At 43.9% G+C, this 17835-nt stretch overlaps 1 protein-coding gene and 1 long non-coding RNA gene across 25 annotated transcripts in view; both read left to right on the forward strand.

The window, feature by feature from the left end:
- LOC125164466 (uncharacterized) overlaps positions 1-10856 on the forward strand; it is an 87055-nt gene extending 76199 nt beyond the window's left edge. For 22 of the 24 annotated variants that reach the window (XM_047857205.1, XM_047857212.1, XM_047857227.1 and 19 more), the window contains 2 exons: positions 9781-9855; positions 10562-10856. In XM_047857205.1, coding sequence (XP_047713161.1) covers positions 9781-9855; positions 10562-10728 — 242 coding nt within the window. In that variant the 3' untranslated portion in view covers positions 10729-10856. Of the gene's footprint in view, positions 1-9780 lie in introns of all 24 variants that reach the window. The other 2 variants (XM_047857226.1, XM_047857221.1) reach the window with 2 other exon arrangements.
- Positions 10857-11352: 496 nt separating this feature from the next.
- Positions 11353-17195, forward strand: LOC125164471 (uncharacterized). The gene is made up of 3 exons (XR_007151783.1): positions 11353-11528; positions 14373-14478; positions 17157-17195. It is a non-coding gene; the product is annotated as an uncharacterized LOC125164471 (long non-coding RNA).
- The last annotated feature ends 640 nt before the right edge of the window (positions 17196-17835 follow it).

A 17835-nucleotide genomic window follows, 5' to 3' on the forward strand; every position in this document is an offset into this window, starting at 1 on the left:
TTACTGCTGCCTCATAACCAGACTGCTTCCTACAAATACAGACTCTCATGTGATTCCTTATTCAACATGTTCCTTCCTCCTTTTTGAAATGTGGTGCCAGTCTGGGTTCAGAGAATCTCCCACTTCCTGCCCACTCACCTGATCCCACTGTTTCAGGTAAAGGACTGTTGGTGTGTCTTTTAGGGTGAAGGCATGATTTGCAGAACTGTGCTCTGGCAGCATTTTCTGGCATGCACAGGTAGCCTTTCTTGTCTCCCTCTAATCTGGCCACATCATGAATTTGATGACAATTCATTATTATTTATACTATTTTGGAGTAATACATATCTACTTGTTTTGCAGATAATAAAATTTACATCTCTATTTCTTATTTACTTTTTGTTTTGCTTTTGGGGAGTTCTTGAGAGAGGAAGGGGAGAATCACCATCTTTACTTTCCCACTTTAAAACCAGAAGTTTCGGGGTACCTGGGTGGCTCAGTTGGTTAAGTGTCCAGCTTCGGCTCAGGTCACAATTTCGCAGTTCAGAGTTTGAGTCCTGCGTTGAGCTCTGTGCTGACAGCTCAGAGCCTGGAGCCTGCTTCGGATTCTGTGTCTCCCTCTCTCTCTCTGCCCCTCCCCACTTGTGGTGTTTCTCTCTCTCTTTCTCTCTCTCTCTCAATCTCTCTCTCAAAAAAAAAAAAACAAAAACAAAAAACAAAACAAAAGAAACAAACACAGAAGTTTCTGGTTGATAATAGTCCTTTACCTGGGCTTCCTGAATCCATCTTACATCCATCTTACTTTAGAGTTATTTCTAAATTGCATATTTGACAATGTCATCTTGTTTAAAATCCTTCAATGTCTTCTCTTTACATATGGACAAATTCAACCATCCAAGATCTGATTCTATATATCCTACAATATTTTCTTTTTCCTGTACCTCAGCCAAAGGACTCATTTATGATTTCCCAAATTCACATTTAAATCTATGCTTGTAGGGGCGCCTGGGTGGCTCAGTCGGTTAAGCGTCCGACTTCGGCTCAGGTCATGATCTCGCGGTCCGTGGGTTTGAGCCCCGCGTCGGGCTCTGTGCTGACAGCTCGGAGCCTGCAGCCTGCTTCGGATTCTGCGTCTCCCTCTTTCTCTGACCCTCCCCTGTTCATGCTCGCTCTCTCTCTGTCTCAAAAATAAATAAATGTTAAAAAAATTTTTTTAATAAAAAAAAAAATAAATCTATGCTTGTAGATCTTTGCCCAGAATCTTGCTTTCTCTTGGATGAGCTTCACCACGGCGCCTGCCTCATAAATGTCAACTCATCTCTTAGGACATAGATCAAGGGTTAACTCCATAGCAAAAGGTTTGCCAATTTCTCCCTTCCACGCCCCTACCCCCACGACATAGAGCAACAACTGTCCTTTTCTGTGAGACCCTTTGGGCTTACTACACTTGACAGTCATGAACTGTGACAGAGTTCATCTGTTTAATCGAGCCCAAGGCCCTTCGTGTTCTGAGATCGTATTTTGTTCATTTTGTACCCTGGTTCTGGATAAGTAACTGGCAAACTGTAGGAGCAGAGGGACTGGTTTTCCTGATGAATGGTGCTGAGTCAAGCATACTGTGTCCTTGGAAATGGGGCCAGGAGAGAGGGAGAAATTGAGAATTGGTGAGGGCTGAGGGTGCTCACCTGACTGACTTCTGTCTCTCTATAATTCCTCTCACTTGATTGCTGTGCTGCTCCTGTGAATCTGCCCAGAAATTCCAATTCAGTGCTCTCATTTTCAAGATGAGACACTAAGGCCCAGAGGTGCGAAGCTACCTGCCCAGGGAGTGTCCCTGGAGCCATAACCCAGGTATTCTGGCTCCAGTGTTTCTCTTGGTTAATTCAAACTTGACCCATATGTGTGTGTGTGTGTGTGTGTGTGTGTGTGTGTGTGTGTGTGTGTGTATGTATCTGACTGACTTATTTCACTTAGCATAATATCCTCTAGTTCTATCCATGTTGTTGCAAATGACCAGATTTCATTCTTTGTCATTACCAAGTAGTATTCCATTGTATATATAAACCACATCTTTTTTATCCATTCATTCATTGATGGACATTTGGGCTCTTTCCATGATTTGGCTATTGTTGAAAGTGCTGCTATAAACATTGGGGTACATGCGCCCCTATGAATCAGCACTCCTGTATCCTTTGGATAAATTCCTAGTAGTGCTGTTGGTGGGTCATAGGGTAGTTCTATTTTTAATCTTTTAAGGAACTTCCCCACAGTTTTCCAGAGTGACTGCACTGGTTTGCATTCCCACCAACAGTGCACGAGGGTTCCCGTTTCTGCACATCCTTGCTGATATCTGTTATTTCCTGAGTTGTTAATTTTAGCCACTCTGACTGGTGTGAGGTGGTATCTCAGTGTGGTTTTGATTTGCATTTCCCTGATGATGAGTGATGTTGAGCATCTTTTCATGTGTATGAGCATTTTCTTTTTAGGTTTACTTATTTTGAGAGAGAGAAAGAGAGACAGCAAGCATGAGTGGGGGAGGGGCAGAGAGATTAGGAGAGACAACATTCCAAGCAGGCTCCACCCTATCAGTGCAGAGCCCGATGCAGAGCTCGAACCCACAAACTACAGGATGATAGACCTGAGCCAAAACCAAGAGCTGGAGGCGTAACCAACTGAGCCACCCAAGTACCGCAGTGAGCAGTTTTTAATAATATTCCCAAATGATTTTTGTAGTTTTCAACTCAAACTGTTTTTGTCCACTTATTTCCAGTGTACTCCTATGGAGCACCTGCCCCACACTGGAACACACAGGAACACACCAAAGGCAGCAAAACTCCTCACTCTTCCCAGGTGGACGACTTTACCGACTTTACAGCTCATTCAATGGCTAAAGCTTTGGTCTAGTCGTGGTTTAATGCCTTGTTTCATTATCTGTCTCCCCTCAACATGTGTCATTTCTTTTTTGCTTCTGCTATGTTTCACTATTTCCTTTTGATTTCCTCCCTTCTGCACAGAGATCTTACTTTTTCCACTTGTTGATCATCTTAGCCCTAACAAAGTCTGACAATTTCATAGAAGTTTGTTCCTCCTTCTTCTCATCTGCTCCATGTCTTCTAGTTCTCACAGCCTCAGTTTCCCCTCTTGCAATATGCTTTCTAAGGCAGCACCCTCCATCGCACCTCACGCCTCCTAAAGGAGGGCGCCTGCTCAGCTCTTGGTGGAGGCAGGTGTCTTCCCCATGACCTTCCTGAGAGGCAGTGACAGCGCTAAGTTCTCTGTTCCCTAAAACTTTTGCTGGTCAGTCTCCACTGGGGAAACCACATTCACAAATGCTAATAGGAGAACCTGTCGCTAGCCCTTGGGTGACTGCCAAGGGCCAGCTGCTCCTCTGGAAGTTGCCCACTCAACAGTTTCTCTGGTTCACTAGCGCAATGTGATCAGAACAAGGTCAGGCCATTAGGGGCACCTCCAGGAACAGGTGCTGGAGAATGAAGAAGAGGCTGAGGAAGCTGCCCTGCTGCCCACAGAAGGGAGAGGAGGTGAGTGAGTGCTTGGCAGAGAGCAGACTGGGGAGGATCTGGGACAGGGCTGTGTGTTCAAGACCAAGTTCCCTCATTATCAGGCAGAAGGTCCCATTAACCTTCCCACTCACACTTGATACCCTTCCTGTGGGCACACGCACACCACTCCCAAGTGCCTTAGGACCACCCATCTCAGAGCCAAGGCGGGGGGGAATTTGGGATGTCACCTACCCCAGTTCTGTGATTTTGCAGGTGAGGGATCGAGGTGACGTGACTCATAAGTCAGAGGCAGAGCCAGGACTTGAACCTAGCATCCCAAATCTCAACGTACCACTTATTTTTCTGCATCATATTCCTAAGACACCCGAAGCTATTTCTGTGGAAGAATTTAGGCTCCATGAAGTGAATTTGCATGGCGGCTAGGAGCATAGGTTTGACTCAGACTTGAGTTGAGTTCCTGCTTGGCCACTGTGTGGCCCTGTTGCCTCATCTGTAGAACACAGTCATTGTGAGAACCTACCTCTAAGGGTTGTCTTAAGGATGAAATGCAGTGATCACGGAGAGCAGGTAGCATAACGCTTTGCTCTTGGTGAGGGCTTGATGCTTGTCACCGGTTACTGGGCCCATCTGGTGTTCATTTTCATATTTACAGCTCTGCCTCAGAAGACCAAAAGCCACCTATCTACATGTATAAGATGATATAGTTCATTTAAACTGACCTAAAGTAAGATATCGGGGGCTTGAAGGCCACCTGCCTGGATTCTCCCTCGAAGCAGGAATGTACTGAGTGGTGGGCGGCGAGACTCCTGTCTGAGTGACTTAATTCCCCTGTGTGAAGTGTGAGGTTCAGAGGCCCAGAAGGGAAGGCTCAGGAGAGCCTGGGAAGCATCTGGAGAGAGGTGACCCATTAGCACAGGGAAAAGACATGAATTCCAAGTGTCTATGGTTTGCGAAAGGAGTTTCCTACTCCTACTGAGGCTAAAGTTATTGTCTGCCTGGTTCATCCAGAAGGATTCGATACTGAGGAGACAGAGTAAACAGACCCAGTCTGGAATTTTCAAGACTTCATGGTCTCCCTAGGTGAAATATGGGTCAACAGGTAATAGGACATCCAGCTGGTTCATGATGGCAAGAAGATAGTTCTTTTTTTTTTTTTTTTTCTAGCTAGAGAGAGAAAGAGTTCATTCAGTGAGACCATCTTGTCAGAATGTTGTCAGTAAGCTCAGACCTCTGCAGGCCAGGGAGTGGGCTGAGAACACAGCAGCCAGTATTTTGTTTTCTCATCGTAGGAAAGAGAACAGAAGTGCTGACCTGGGGCCATCTGCTCTGGTGCCTGCCCTTCTCGAGGGCGCCTTCTGGGAGAACAGACCTCGGGGCATTTGCTGCCCCAAGACTCAGGGAGAATTTTGCTAGAGTCATGTGATCTATCTATCTATCTATCTATCTATCTATCTATCTATCTATCTTTCTCTCTCTTTTTCTGCCACACACACTCATCTCTCTCTCCCTCTCTGCCTCTCTCCCTCTCTTTCTGTTTCCTTCTATTCCCCTCCTTCCCTTCATTTCTACTTTCTTTCCTTAAAGATATCAATCACCTTTACTTTGGACAGTTTTTCTCCCATTTCCTACATCCTCCAGAGATTGCTCTCAGGGCTTATAAAGAGTGGTAGCCCAAGTTCCTTGACCCAAAGTGGATTTTCTCTGGCTCTCACTAGTCAAATGGAAATCTTGGTATAAACTAAATCAGCTCAATTTTGGACACTCAGAGAGTGGTGGACTCAGTCCAGGGGACACAGAAGCACTGAATGATCATGTTGTCATTAAAACACTCTCAGTTCCTTCACTGGACACACACTGGTTTCTGATGCCCAGAAGACATCTGGGCTGAAACCACAGCCTGTGATTAATGCATGAGTTGAAATTCATAATCAAGTCCTGGAACAAAAATCAAAGGTTTTCATGGAAGAGGTCACATGTAACAATTAACTACTGAAGCATCCATTTTTTAAAAACTTGTTTTTTAAATCTAGTTTTGAAAAATCTTTTTAGGTTGTTGGGTATTAAGGAAGCTAATCTTTAACACAGGAAGGGGGGAAAAAGGGAACAAGAAAGAAGAAAATGGGGGAAATAGGGTAAAGTTTGCATTGTGGTGACTGGGAGGCATCTCCTGCAGGCTTGGCTGTGACACTGTCTTGACCTTCTAGGTTGACCATAGCTCCCCCACTGTGAAGCAAGTAGGTTGGGTGAAGTGATCTCTGAAGGCTCCAGTAATTGTGAGTCTATGCAATTCGATGAGAGGAGAAAATAAGAAATATGTACCTCAGAATCAAAGGGGTTAAATCATAATTATTATAGATTTATGATTTTATGCTCGAGAATCCATTGAGAAATAATCACAAGAAGACCAATACAGTCCAACCGGGGGGGCCAGTGACAAAATTATTGTCGATCATCAATAGCATTTTCTATGCAAATAGTAGCCAATTATCAAATACAAAGAGAGAAGATTATAACCCAAATAGAAAGAAAACCCATAAAATATCTAGAGATAAAGTCACAAGAAATGTCCTGGATCTAGATGAAGACCTGTATTGAAGGTCTTAAAAAAGTTATGTTGAAGAAAGGCAAAAACTATTAAGTTGAAACCTTGTTCTTAGAAAGACTCAATTATCCATTTTTTCCTTAAATAAAACCTGTCATTTCAATGCAGTGTCAGTTAACAAAGCAATAAAATTATTTTTAACTTGAGTAAGTAGTTGAAAAGTTACTTTGTAAGAGTGAATCATTGAGAGTGGCCGTGAATCTTGGCAAGAACTATAAGTGAGGTCTTGACTCTTTTTTTCTGTTTTTTAATGCCACATTAAAAAAACAAATTTTATACAGTTGACCCTTGACCCCTGAAAAGAAGCAAATAATTTTTTTTCCTTTTAAGTTTTTATTTAAATTCCAGTTAACATACAATGTAATACTAGTTTCAGGTGTACAATAAAGTGACTCAGCACTTCCATAGAATCCCCAGTGCTCATCACAAAGGCGTCCTTAATCCCCATCACCTATTTCCCCACCCCCCAACCACCTCCCCTCTGGTGACCATCTGTTTCTGTAGTTAAGAGTCTGTTTCTTGGTTTGCCTCTCTTTTCACTTTGCTCATTTGTTTTGTTTCTGAAATTCCACATGAGTGAAATCACATGGTGTTTCTCTTTCTCTGACTGCCTCATTTTGCTTAGCATTATACTCTCTCATTCCACCTACATCATCGCAAATGGCGAGATTTCATTCTTTTCATGGATGGGTAATATTCCATCGTATGGAATGCCGGTTAACATCGTGCAGCACCGCACAGGAAGAGACACGCAGGAGAGCGGACAAGAACGGAGTCCACCCCACGACCTGAGCCTTTCTGGGCACTTGATACCTGCTGAAGTTAGGATTTAGGTGCTCTGACTAGTATGCAAAATGCCCCATCTGTTCTCTCCAGGGTGTCCTGAGGTACTGTCACATCAGGGTAGGTCTGGTCATCGTCCGTACCTTCCCATCATGTGTGGTTTGGTTTCTCTTCCGTGCAAGCCTCCGTGTTAGAAGAGAACAGAGACATGAACTCAAATTCGTGCCTCTTCTCTGAGGCAGCACAGGACTAGAGAGTGGGGGCATCTCTGTGAGCTCGGGAAATTCCCATTTCTGAGTGGAGCACGAAAGAGTCTCCATGTCACTGCTGGGAACTCAGTTCTGTCACAGCTTTTCAGAACAGCTTCCACCTCTGTGCCAAAGAATCGAGGACAGACCTGACCAGGAATACAGACATAATTAGGTAAACACACAGACAAAACCTGTCTTTAAGAAAAACCAAACATGAACAAAGTAAAAAGTAATCATTCAAGAGTAGCCATGAATTCTGGCTACTAGATGAGTGGGTACAGGGCAAAAAGGAAGCCAGAAACAGTTTTTGTAACACACGTGATAAAAGATGAGTGACCTTAAATGTTTATAGAGTTGTCTGAAATCAGTAAGAACAGATGAATAGGAAAATAGAAAACCAAGTGAAGTGTATAGACAGGTAACAAGAGACAAAAATAACCGATGAACATTGTTAAAAAATGCTCAACTTTTTCAGAAATAATTTTAACAAGATATACTAAAGCAAGCAGGAATAATAATAATAATTATTAGCAGGAATAATAATAATTATTATTATTTTAAGTTTATTTATTTATTTAGAGAGCACAAGCAGCAAGGGGCAGAGAGAATGGGAGAGAGAGAGAATTCCAAGCAAGATCTATGCAGTCAGCACAGAGCCTGACCTGGGTCTCGAACTCACCAACCATGAGATTATGACCTGAGACGAAACCAAGAATCGGACGCTTAACTGACTGAGCCACCAGGTGCCCACAGACGGGAAGGTATTATTATTCACTAATGTGATTTGCAAAGATTGAAAACATTGATAATAACTAGTACCAATAAGAAGATCAAGAGTCCAAAGATATTTTTGCACATTGTCAGTAAGAGGATAAAGTAGTAACAACAGTTTCTGGAGTGGGCACCTGGGGAACACCTATGACACTTGAAATACCCAGGCAGTTGACTGTCCATGTATCGGCATTTATATAAACGTTGAAAATCCTGTGAATTTCTAAAGATACATGTATAGTCATCCAAATATGTGAAGCAAATGTATTTGAATAGATGTTAAAGAATTTCCAAGATAATATTTACCATGGGGGGAAACCCACCTATATGAAGTATGATTCTATATTTTAAACGTAAAAATTAGTATTTACATCATTTTATTCACAAGGAAAAAGAACAAAAGTACTCTGAATTGTAAACAGCATTTATAATTGAAAGGTAGAGCTATGAGTTTGTTTGTTTTTAACCTTCCAGTTTTTACATTATTTGCAATTTTCCAAAGTGTATTTTTTTTAATGTCAGAAAAGTAACTGAAGTGAAAATAAAGGATAAAATTCAAATCCTAGGAATAATTTGGCATATTTTCCCCCTATTTTTTTAAGTTTTTAAAAAATTTATTACTTATTTTGAGAGAGAGAGAGAGAGAGAGAGAGAGAGAACCAGTGGGGGAGGGGCAGAGAGAGAGGGGGACAGACCATCTCAAGCAGGCTCCATGCCGACAGCAGAGAGCTCAATGCAGGGCTTGAACCCATGAACTGTGAGATCATGACCTGAACCGAAGTCAGACGCCCAACTGACCGAGACACCCAGGTGCCCCTTTCCCCTATTTCTTCCTTCAACATGGACTCTCCAAAAGGTTATAGCTAATCCATTACCGTTCTGGATCTTCTGTAAGGAGCACTGGACCATCCCATCAGCTTGCCTCAATGAACTGTCTTACCTGTGAAGAACTCTTTTCATTCTCCTTTCCTAGCAGCTTGACTGCCGGCCCCTACCACTCACCTGCAGGGGCTATAGCTTCGGCACTGCCTGGACGCCAGCATCACTCCATGTGGTCAGATAGCAGTGCCTCTAAAAACAGAACTACCCGTCGATCCAGGAATTACACTGCTAGGCATTAATCAAAAGTAGAAAAACACTAAATCAAAGGGATACATGCACCCCTATGTTTATAGCAGCACTATTTACATTAGCCAAGATATGGAAGCAGCCCAAGCGTCCATCGAATGGATTTTTAAAGAAGATACGGGGAGTATATATACAATGGAATATTATTCAACCATAAAAAAGAATGAAACCTTGCCATTTGCAGTAACATGGGTGGAACTAGAGTCTGTTATGCTAAGTGAAATAAGTCAGAGAAAGACAAATACCATATGATCTCACTCATAATATAGAATTCAAGAAACAAACAAGCAAAGGGAAAAAAGAAAGAGAGAGGCAAACCAAGAAAGAGACTCTTAACTCCAGAGAACAAACTGATGGTCACCAGAGAGGAGGTGGGTGGGGGATGGGGGAAATATGGACTGGGGATTAAGGCTGCACTTGTGATGACCATTGGGTATGGTATGGAATTGCTGGATGAATATATTGTACACCGGAAACTAATCTAGCACACTGTATGTTAACTATACTGGAATTACAATAGAAAACTTAGCAAAAAAGAAAAAAGACAGCACTGCCTCAACCTACATGTGGAGAGAAACACAAGGCAAGCAGCGGGGGCTCAGGGACCAAGAAGGGCCAGAGCCGATGGAGGAGTGGGGCCTCAAGCAGAGGGAGTTCATCTCGACGCCAACCTCTGGGCTGCCGTGACTTCCTCTGACACAGAACCTCGGGCTTCTGACCTTGTCCTCCTGATTTTCACCATCAGGACTTCAGGACCCTCAGCTCCGTCACCATGAGACTTCTCCAGGTGGTCCTCGCTGCTGTGTTTATCATTTTCCAGGTACTGCCCGGTAAATACCAAGCACGATGCCCGTTCTTATCATCACTTTGTTGTTTCCCTTCCCTCAGTCAACCACAGTTGAAGAATAAAGCATCAGGGAGCTACTCGGAGGCCATGTCTACACCCCAAAATAACTTTCTGCAAAGTTTAAGAATTCCTTCGGAGGGAATTCCAAACATCCTGTTAAAAGGGCTGGTTAGGTAGCTGTCTTCTCCTCCCTCCCCTTCCCTGTGGATGAACCGGATGATTGGAAACAGAATCCGCTGGCTCACCTGTTGGTATCACCTGGTGTGGAGACAGAGATCCTTCACACAGGCTCCGCCTGGGGACCACTTGACCCTCGTGTCATGGTGGTGGCCTTGAGTTTCTTCTGAAGGGCGAGGCTTCCTTCAGATGGTTCCGTGAGGGTGGGGATGGGTGCGGGGTGGCGGGAGGTGGGGGATCAGTGAGGAGCACCAGATGGCACAGGTTACCCTCTGGTTAATGTCCCGTTGTCCCCACCTCAGGAAGAACCATCCATCTAGTGGTTGTCACCAACCATGATGTCTCATGGAAAAATGAGAGGAGAAGGCCTTGGAGCTGAACCACTCATTGTAGATGTCCAGCGGGGAAATCGAGGGCTTCCCCCCACACCCCCAGGTCCCTGGCACACCCCCCACCCCTGCCCCAGACCTGCGGCTTCATACAAACACCTTTTCATTTCCAGCTGCCACCAAGGCGTTCAACTTTGAAAGACCCTGTTACCTGCGTGGTGGAATCTGCCTGAAGCAAGGGACCCCAGACTGTGAGCCTTTCCGAGGGCCCTGCCGGGCGTTCACCGTTTGCTGCAAAGTGAAGGGCTTATGGGGGCGGGCAGCAGCCGAGAAGCCCTGACTCCCAGGTCCGAAGCAGGGCCCCCCCGTCCAAATAAAAGCAAACAACGTTCAGGTCTAACTAATCAGTCATCTTATCTTTAGGTTTGATTAAAGGAAATCGTTGTTTTTTGGGAAGGGGGTATCAGGGAGAGGGAGACAATTTAAGAATAAAATTTTTATTATGCTTTACATTTTGCAAAGCCTTTCCTTTCTTTTTAAGTTCTATTTGTTTATTTTAAGACAGAGAGGGCAGCAGAGGGGCAGAGAGAGAGGGAGAACATTGATGAGGCTCTGTGTTGCCAGCGCAGAGCCCGATGCGAGGCTCGAACTCTCACAAAGCTGTGAGATCATGACCTGAGTGGAAACCAAGAGTCGGGTGCTTAACCGACTGAGCCACTCAGGGGCCCCACACAGCCTCTTCATTGACAGAACATATGTCATCCTTAGAGTGTTTCGGTTTATCAGCCCCACTTTGCTGATGTAGAAACCACACTCAGATGAGTTACATAACTGACCCGAGATGACACCATCAGTAAAAAGAACACAATCTAAGATTTTTCTTTTGGCTGGTCTACAGTACTCTGTCTGCTTGGAAGGGAAGTTATGGTTTCCTTAACAATTGCAGGGAGGCTGGATAGGAAAGGATCCCCCATCGTGGGGTGAGGCCATTCGAGGACAGAGCTTTGTCCTGGGACCTGCCGGTGCAGTGGGCAACCCGCCCAGTGGGAGGACACTGTCGAGGGAGCACAGCGCCCAGCATGTGGTGGTGGTTCACGAAGGTGCACAGGGAGACCATCCAGAAAGGAGCATCAGGTGCAGGTCAGAAGGCTCTAGTGTGGATTGCTGTGATTATTCTGTGTCTTCCTTGTTCACTTTTCTTGTTCAGGGCATGACGTCTGCTGTAGTATCCTGCGTGTCACCTCTCCACGACAGGTGTCACTGTCTTGCCTCTGCAGAGTGGCTTTCTACAATGTACAAAGCAAACCTGGAGGCGGGGGTGTGGGGAGAGGAGGCAGGAAGTAGTGCGAGGTGCCTGGGAGGCTGGAGGACAAAGAGGAGAGGTAAGTTTTACTAGTGATCTTCCAAAACCGGAAGAGTCACATGGGAAAGAAAAGAGTGTGCCTGGAGCTATGGTCAGTAACAGTGTGGACCATCTACGTGATCGGGTCCCTGTCACTGAACAACTAAAGAAAATTCAGTGCAAGTGTGTACACGAACAATAGACTATTATCAGCTGTAAATGAGCGTCTGCAAAGCTATTCGGATCCAGGTACAAATGTTAGCCTCCTGGGTGTTCTCAGTGGGCACTGGCTTCCCACGTGGTCTGCGTACAGGGCTCACAGGACTTGGACATTCCTGGTGTCTGTGACATCAGTCCACAGTGTGCCCCATCAGAATGGTTCTGGGTCCAGTAGTCAAATGGTCTCCCACCACCAGGAGAATTTAGGAACCGACTTGTACCCCAATGTTTATAGCAGCACTCTCAACAATAGCCAAATTACGGAAAGAGCCTAAATGTCCATCAACTGATGAATGGATAAAGAAATTGTGGTTTATATACGCAATGGAGTACAATGTGGCAATAAGAAAGAATGAAACATGGCCCTTGGTAGCAACGTGGATGGAACTGGAGAGTGTGATGCTAAGTGAAACAAGCCATACAGAGAAAGACAGATACCATATGTTTTCATTCTTATGTGGATCCTGAGAAACTTAACAGAAACCCATGGGTGTGGGGAAGGAAAAAAAAAAAGAGGTTAGAATGGGAGAGAGCCAAAGCATAAGAGACTCTTAAAAACTGAGAACAAATTGAGGGTTGATGGGGGGTGGGAGGGAGGGGAGGGTGGGTGATGGGTATTGAGGAGGACACCTTTTGGGATGAGCACTGGGTGTTGTATGGAAACCAATTTGACAACAAATTTCATATATTAAAAAAATAAATAAATACATAACTCATCTCCTTATTTGTATTTCTTCACCACGAGGTGCAAACCCTCTTTGCTTTCCAGTCTCTCTCTCTCACCATTCACAGGCCCACAGACATCCCTGTCTTACACACTGTCTGGAAAACCCCAGCATGGCCCTGTGCCTCTACTCCATGCTTTTCCATGCCTTTTGCTCTTGGTTCAAGCACGGAGGACTGGCTTGGTAACAGAGGAACTAGAACCCTGGAGGGGAGGGCAGGGGAGGGGAGGGGAGGGGCGGGGAGGACCCCCAATGGGGCATGTGGAACTCTTTGTCATGGGGGAAGAGAAAGAAGAGGCGGGAACACCCAACCTGAGTTCTGTTTGTGTTGTCGCATCTCCGACTATCCTTTTCATGGTAAACCGTCTGGTTCTGACTTGGCCGCCAGAATTGCTGGACTACTTGGACAAAATTCACCCATTATGTCAACTTTCATTCATTCATTTTCCTTAACTCGTATTTATTAAGCAGTAAACCAAACAAAAAACATTCCTACCTTCGTGGTGCTTATATTCTAACAGGGGAGATGGAAATAAAAACATGTGATACTTTAAATATTTATAGGTGCAAAATTTGAAAAAAAAAAAATCAGGAAAAGGATATGAAGTCCTGGGTATGTGGGAGGGTGTGCAGGGAAGGCCCCACAGGCAAGTTCATGAGTGGCAAAACAGTCTTTCTGGATCTGACTGTCTGGTGTGCAGTTTAGTTGGTTATTCCAAGTCTGAGTTTGTGCTCACTCTTGGGAAATCCCTAGAAATTGTTAGGTCTTGTAATTTTTTTCCTGGGGGCATGGGCAGAAGGAGAGAGAGAACCTTAGGTAGACTCCATCCAGCACGGAGCCAGATGCAGAGCTCAATCTCATCTCATCTCATCTCATCTCATCTCATCTCATCTCATCTCATCTCATCATCTCATCTCTTCATCTTACCCATTGACGCCTTAGCCACTCAGAAGGATCTACAATAAATTTTTCAACACATCAAAGATGATACAGGTGCTACCTCAACAACATCATGCTTTTGGGGCAGACATCCATGTGGAAATACTGGCTTGCTCTTACTCTGGGACACAGACTCAACAATCTATGCCATGCGCTCTAGAATTACAGTAAGAAACTCTTGGAGGATATAAAGCCATCATTAGTTTTCTGGCCTTCTGGTTCACAGTTATCCACCGCTTAAGTTATGCTAAGCTAACCTGTGCATTTAGTTGACTCTGCTTAACAATACTAGAAATAAGAGTACATGCAAAGAAATTTCTTCCTCAAAGAATGGAAGTTGCTAGTAATCGGGAGACTGAACAGGTAGGACACAGAGAAATATTTATAGGAACCTACCTCTTACCACAGAGATGCTCCAGTTATGTCCCAGGAAACACTCAGGGAAACATTTGCACCATTGCTACCATGATCAGAGGGATATGGTTATCAGTGTGTAGGCCAGACTGACATTTTTTTTTTTAAGATTTTATTTTTAAGTAATCTGAACATCCAATGTGGAGCTCAAAGTCACAACCCCTAGATCAAGAGTCACATGCTCTACCAACTGAGCCAGCCAGGCACCCCAAGATTGACATTCTTAATACCTTTCCTGTCTACCCTAGAGACCACAAATATTACAACAACAGACCATATTAACTATTATTTTGATTCCAAAGATTCCTCCACATTTGCTTTGTCCTTGTCTGTTTTCTCTACAGTTACCTGGCTCTTGAATTCGTGTTCTCAAGATAGATGGTCAGACAATATGAGGGATCAGCTTCCGGGAGAAATGGGGCCAACAGTAGAGTTTTCCAGAGGTGCCAGGTATGAGTGGGGTCCTTAGTCTCCTGCAGAACCCATTGATATCTGGCAAAAACTAATTAGAGGAAAAGGGTTACAGATTCACTGTCACAGCTCAGATTTTAAAGAGTGTCATCAATCATATGTCTATTACATATTTTGTATTTGGTATGTGTCTTAGTTCATTTGGGCTGCTATAAGAATACCATAGACCAAGTGGCTTGTAACCAACAGTGTATGTATTTATTTCTTACCATTCTAGAGGCTGGAAGGCCAAGATCAAGATGCTGGCAGATTCCATGGGCAAGGGGCCATGTCCTGTTCACAGATGGTTGTCTTTTTGTTGTATCCTCACATGGTGGTAGGGACAAGGGAGTTCTCTGGGGTCTCTTCTGTAGACACCTGATCACCTCCCAGAGGCCACCCAAATACCATCACACTGGGGCTTCAGCTTTAACATATGAATTTTAGGGGGACATATTCAGTATGACTCTAAAAATCCTAACATATTTAGTCCTCTGAAATTTTAAGCATTGCAATAATAAATATTAAGACTTTTGATTTTTTTGTTATATAAGCTATGCATACTTTTTCTCTATGAAACACTGAAAAATCTAAAAATACATACAAAAAAGTTATAATCTATTTTCATGCTCCACTTAGTTTATCAAATAGTTTTCCTTCAAATGAATAGTTAATCAACTCTATATGATTTATCCACTGCCCTCTGTCACCATTCACATGAAAGCCACCTTTATTGTGAACTGAATGTCAGTGTCTGCATGGTGGCTTTTCTGTTTGGATGTCTGGGTTTTTTTGTTTTGTTTTGTTTTTCTGTTTGAGGCCTATGCTTCATATTTCAAGCTTCACGATTATTTATTTATTTATTTTTATTTTTTAAGTTTATTGATTTGTTTTGAGAGAGAGTAAGTGCAAATGGGGAAGGCACAGAGAGAGAGAGAGAGAGAGAGAGAGAGAGCAAATCCCAAGTAGGCTGCATACTGTGAGCATAGGGCCTGATGAGGGGCTAGATCTCACAACAGTGAGGTCATGACCTGAACCAAAATCAAGGGTCGGACACTCAACCAACTGAGCCACCCAGGTGCCCCCAAGCTTCAGTGTCATTATAAACAATAATAACTGGTAGTGGAAGTCACCATTGTTACTCTTTATAAAAATATCCTTATTTATTCTTGCACATTTCCCCTATACAATGAATTTTTTACATGGGCTGGGTTAAGATCATAAACATCTTTAAGTCCTAATTTCTAAATGATCACTAGTCTATGGAAAGTTACTATTAGCCAATTTATTATCCTTTTAAAATGTATAATTTTTACTGGATTCTAAGAGCCAGTCCTTATGTAAAGAGACTAGTGGACTATCCCGCAGTGGTAAGGAACTCAGAATCTGGAACCAGACTTCTGACTCTCATTTTGATTTCACCACGTACAAACTTTATCACTATATACCAAGTATCTCTAAGTATCCTCATGTGTACTTTTAGGGATCATATTAGTACCTGCATAAAGTAAGGCCACTTTGCTTCTGGCTTCAGGAAGACAATAATAATCCCCTTCATTATGGTCTTCTTGATTGGTTCTACTCAATTACATAAATGTAAGATACCAACTATGATCCAGGGAGCAGAGGGAAAGATACGAAAATCTGCCACTTCTGAGGACATTTATCATAGACAACGGTTCATTCAGAATCAGCAGATCATTGTTTTTTGAGGAACCCAAGATCTTCTGGGTGAAGAAAAACTGAAATGTCATTGCCATGCCCTGCTCCCCGAGATTCTGAGTCAGGGTCAGCTGAGCCAAACCCCAGGAACAGAGGAGATAAACAGCAGGTTAAATAAAATTTGAGAGGTTGGTTACACTAAATCCCCTGCTTCAAGGCAAGGGCCTAATTTGGGAAGAGACCTTGTTTTTCTTTGGTCTGTGGCTAAGAAGGAAAGCCCTTGGCTTTCCCCTACACTGGAACTATGTTTCCTTGGCAGTACAAGAGCCAAGAGCACGAGGTTTTCTCAGTCATGAGACATGACTGTGGCGGGGTCAGGGACCTGAATCAGCAGGGTAATCACTGGGACAGTAGACTTTCACTGGTCAGAGTAGACAGGACCAGTCCTTATTAAGAACACAGGACATGGCTGAGCGGAGCCTAGATTTCAGCTCTTTGGAGAACAGAGGGACCACCTCTTCAGGGAGAACAGAGTCTGGCGACGTAGGTGATGGTTTTCATTCTACTGAGCACTTGAGAGATTAGTGGAAGAATATAAGGACTTTGTGTGACTGTATTTGTACTCGGAGCTGAAGGAGCAGATTATACTAGTTCCATGAGAATAATTGGAGAAAAAAAATTCTACAAACCACCCCAGGTTTTTCATAGAGTAAATTCTCCATCGATCCTAGCCGTTTTGATTTTATGACCACTACCATGACTGTTCTTCCTCAGGCCTTGATTCATCAAGCGCTCACAAAAGAAATTCCCCCAGCTCTGCACCGAACATTGGTAATCATTACCCTTGTTTATTTCACGGGCGTTCATTGTCCAGTGAGTGGACTTTGTCAGTGCTCTGATCACAATGGACATTCTCTTCCGTGTTTAGTCACCCTGATCAGACTTATAAATGAGGAGACTTTAAACTACTTTTTATTCAACCTTATTACACCTGCCATTTGTCTTTTCCTTTCCAGGAGCTTCTGAGGAGGCCTCCACTGACTCGGCGCTATGAGACTGTTTTCCCTTCTCATCTTCATCGTCTTCTTCATCTCGCAAGTAGCTCCAGGTAAACCCTCTTCGGCATCTCCTTAAACTGTGACCTGCTCTCTTGCCCAATCTGATGTCATTCATACAAATAGGCTGTCCTTTCTTGAAGCCTCTACCCGCTGAGGTGTGTTTGAACTAGAATTCACCATCCTCATTCTCTGGGTATTGCGTTTAGTGACTGCCTGTGAGGGCTGGCAAAGAGGACCCTTAGAGGTTTTCTAGAAGGAGGCAATTCATGTATTTAGAACCATGGCATTTTGGAAGAAACTTGAAGTGTATTTTGCTCCACACCTTGAGCAAGTGGTGGTAAGAATAAAGAGAGGGGGAGAGGGGCACTTCACTTCCTGCCTGGTGTTCATTCCTGACACCACAGAAGTGCTGAGTATCACTGAACAGCTCAGGTGCTTTACAGAGTACTACAGCTACTTGGATTTGGTGGGGGCGGGGGGAGAAGATTGGCCTATGTGGGTGAGCATCATGAGGGTTTGGCAGGTCACTGAGGGTTTGAACTTGCTTCCCCCAGAAAGACAGCCACGTGGTGTTTTGTGGTCCCCCCCCCCCAAATCCTCTGTCACTACTTTTCTCCTCCTCCTCCAATATTCTATC

This window comes from Prionailurus viverrinus, chromosome B1, assembly GCF_022837055.1.
Source record: "Prionailurus viverrinus isolate Anna chromosome B1, UM_Priviv_1.0, whole genome shotgun sequence".
In the NCBI taxonomy this organism is placed as follows: Eukaryota; Metazoa; Chordata; class Mammalia; order Carnivora; family Felidae; genus Prionailurus; species Prionailurus viverrinus.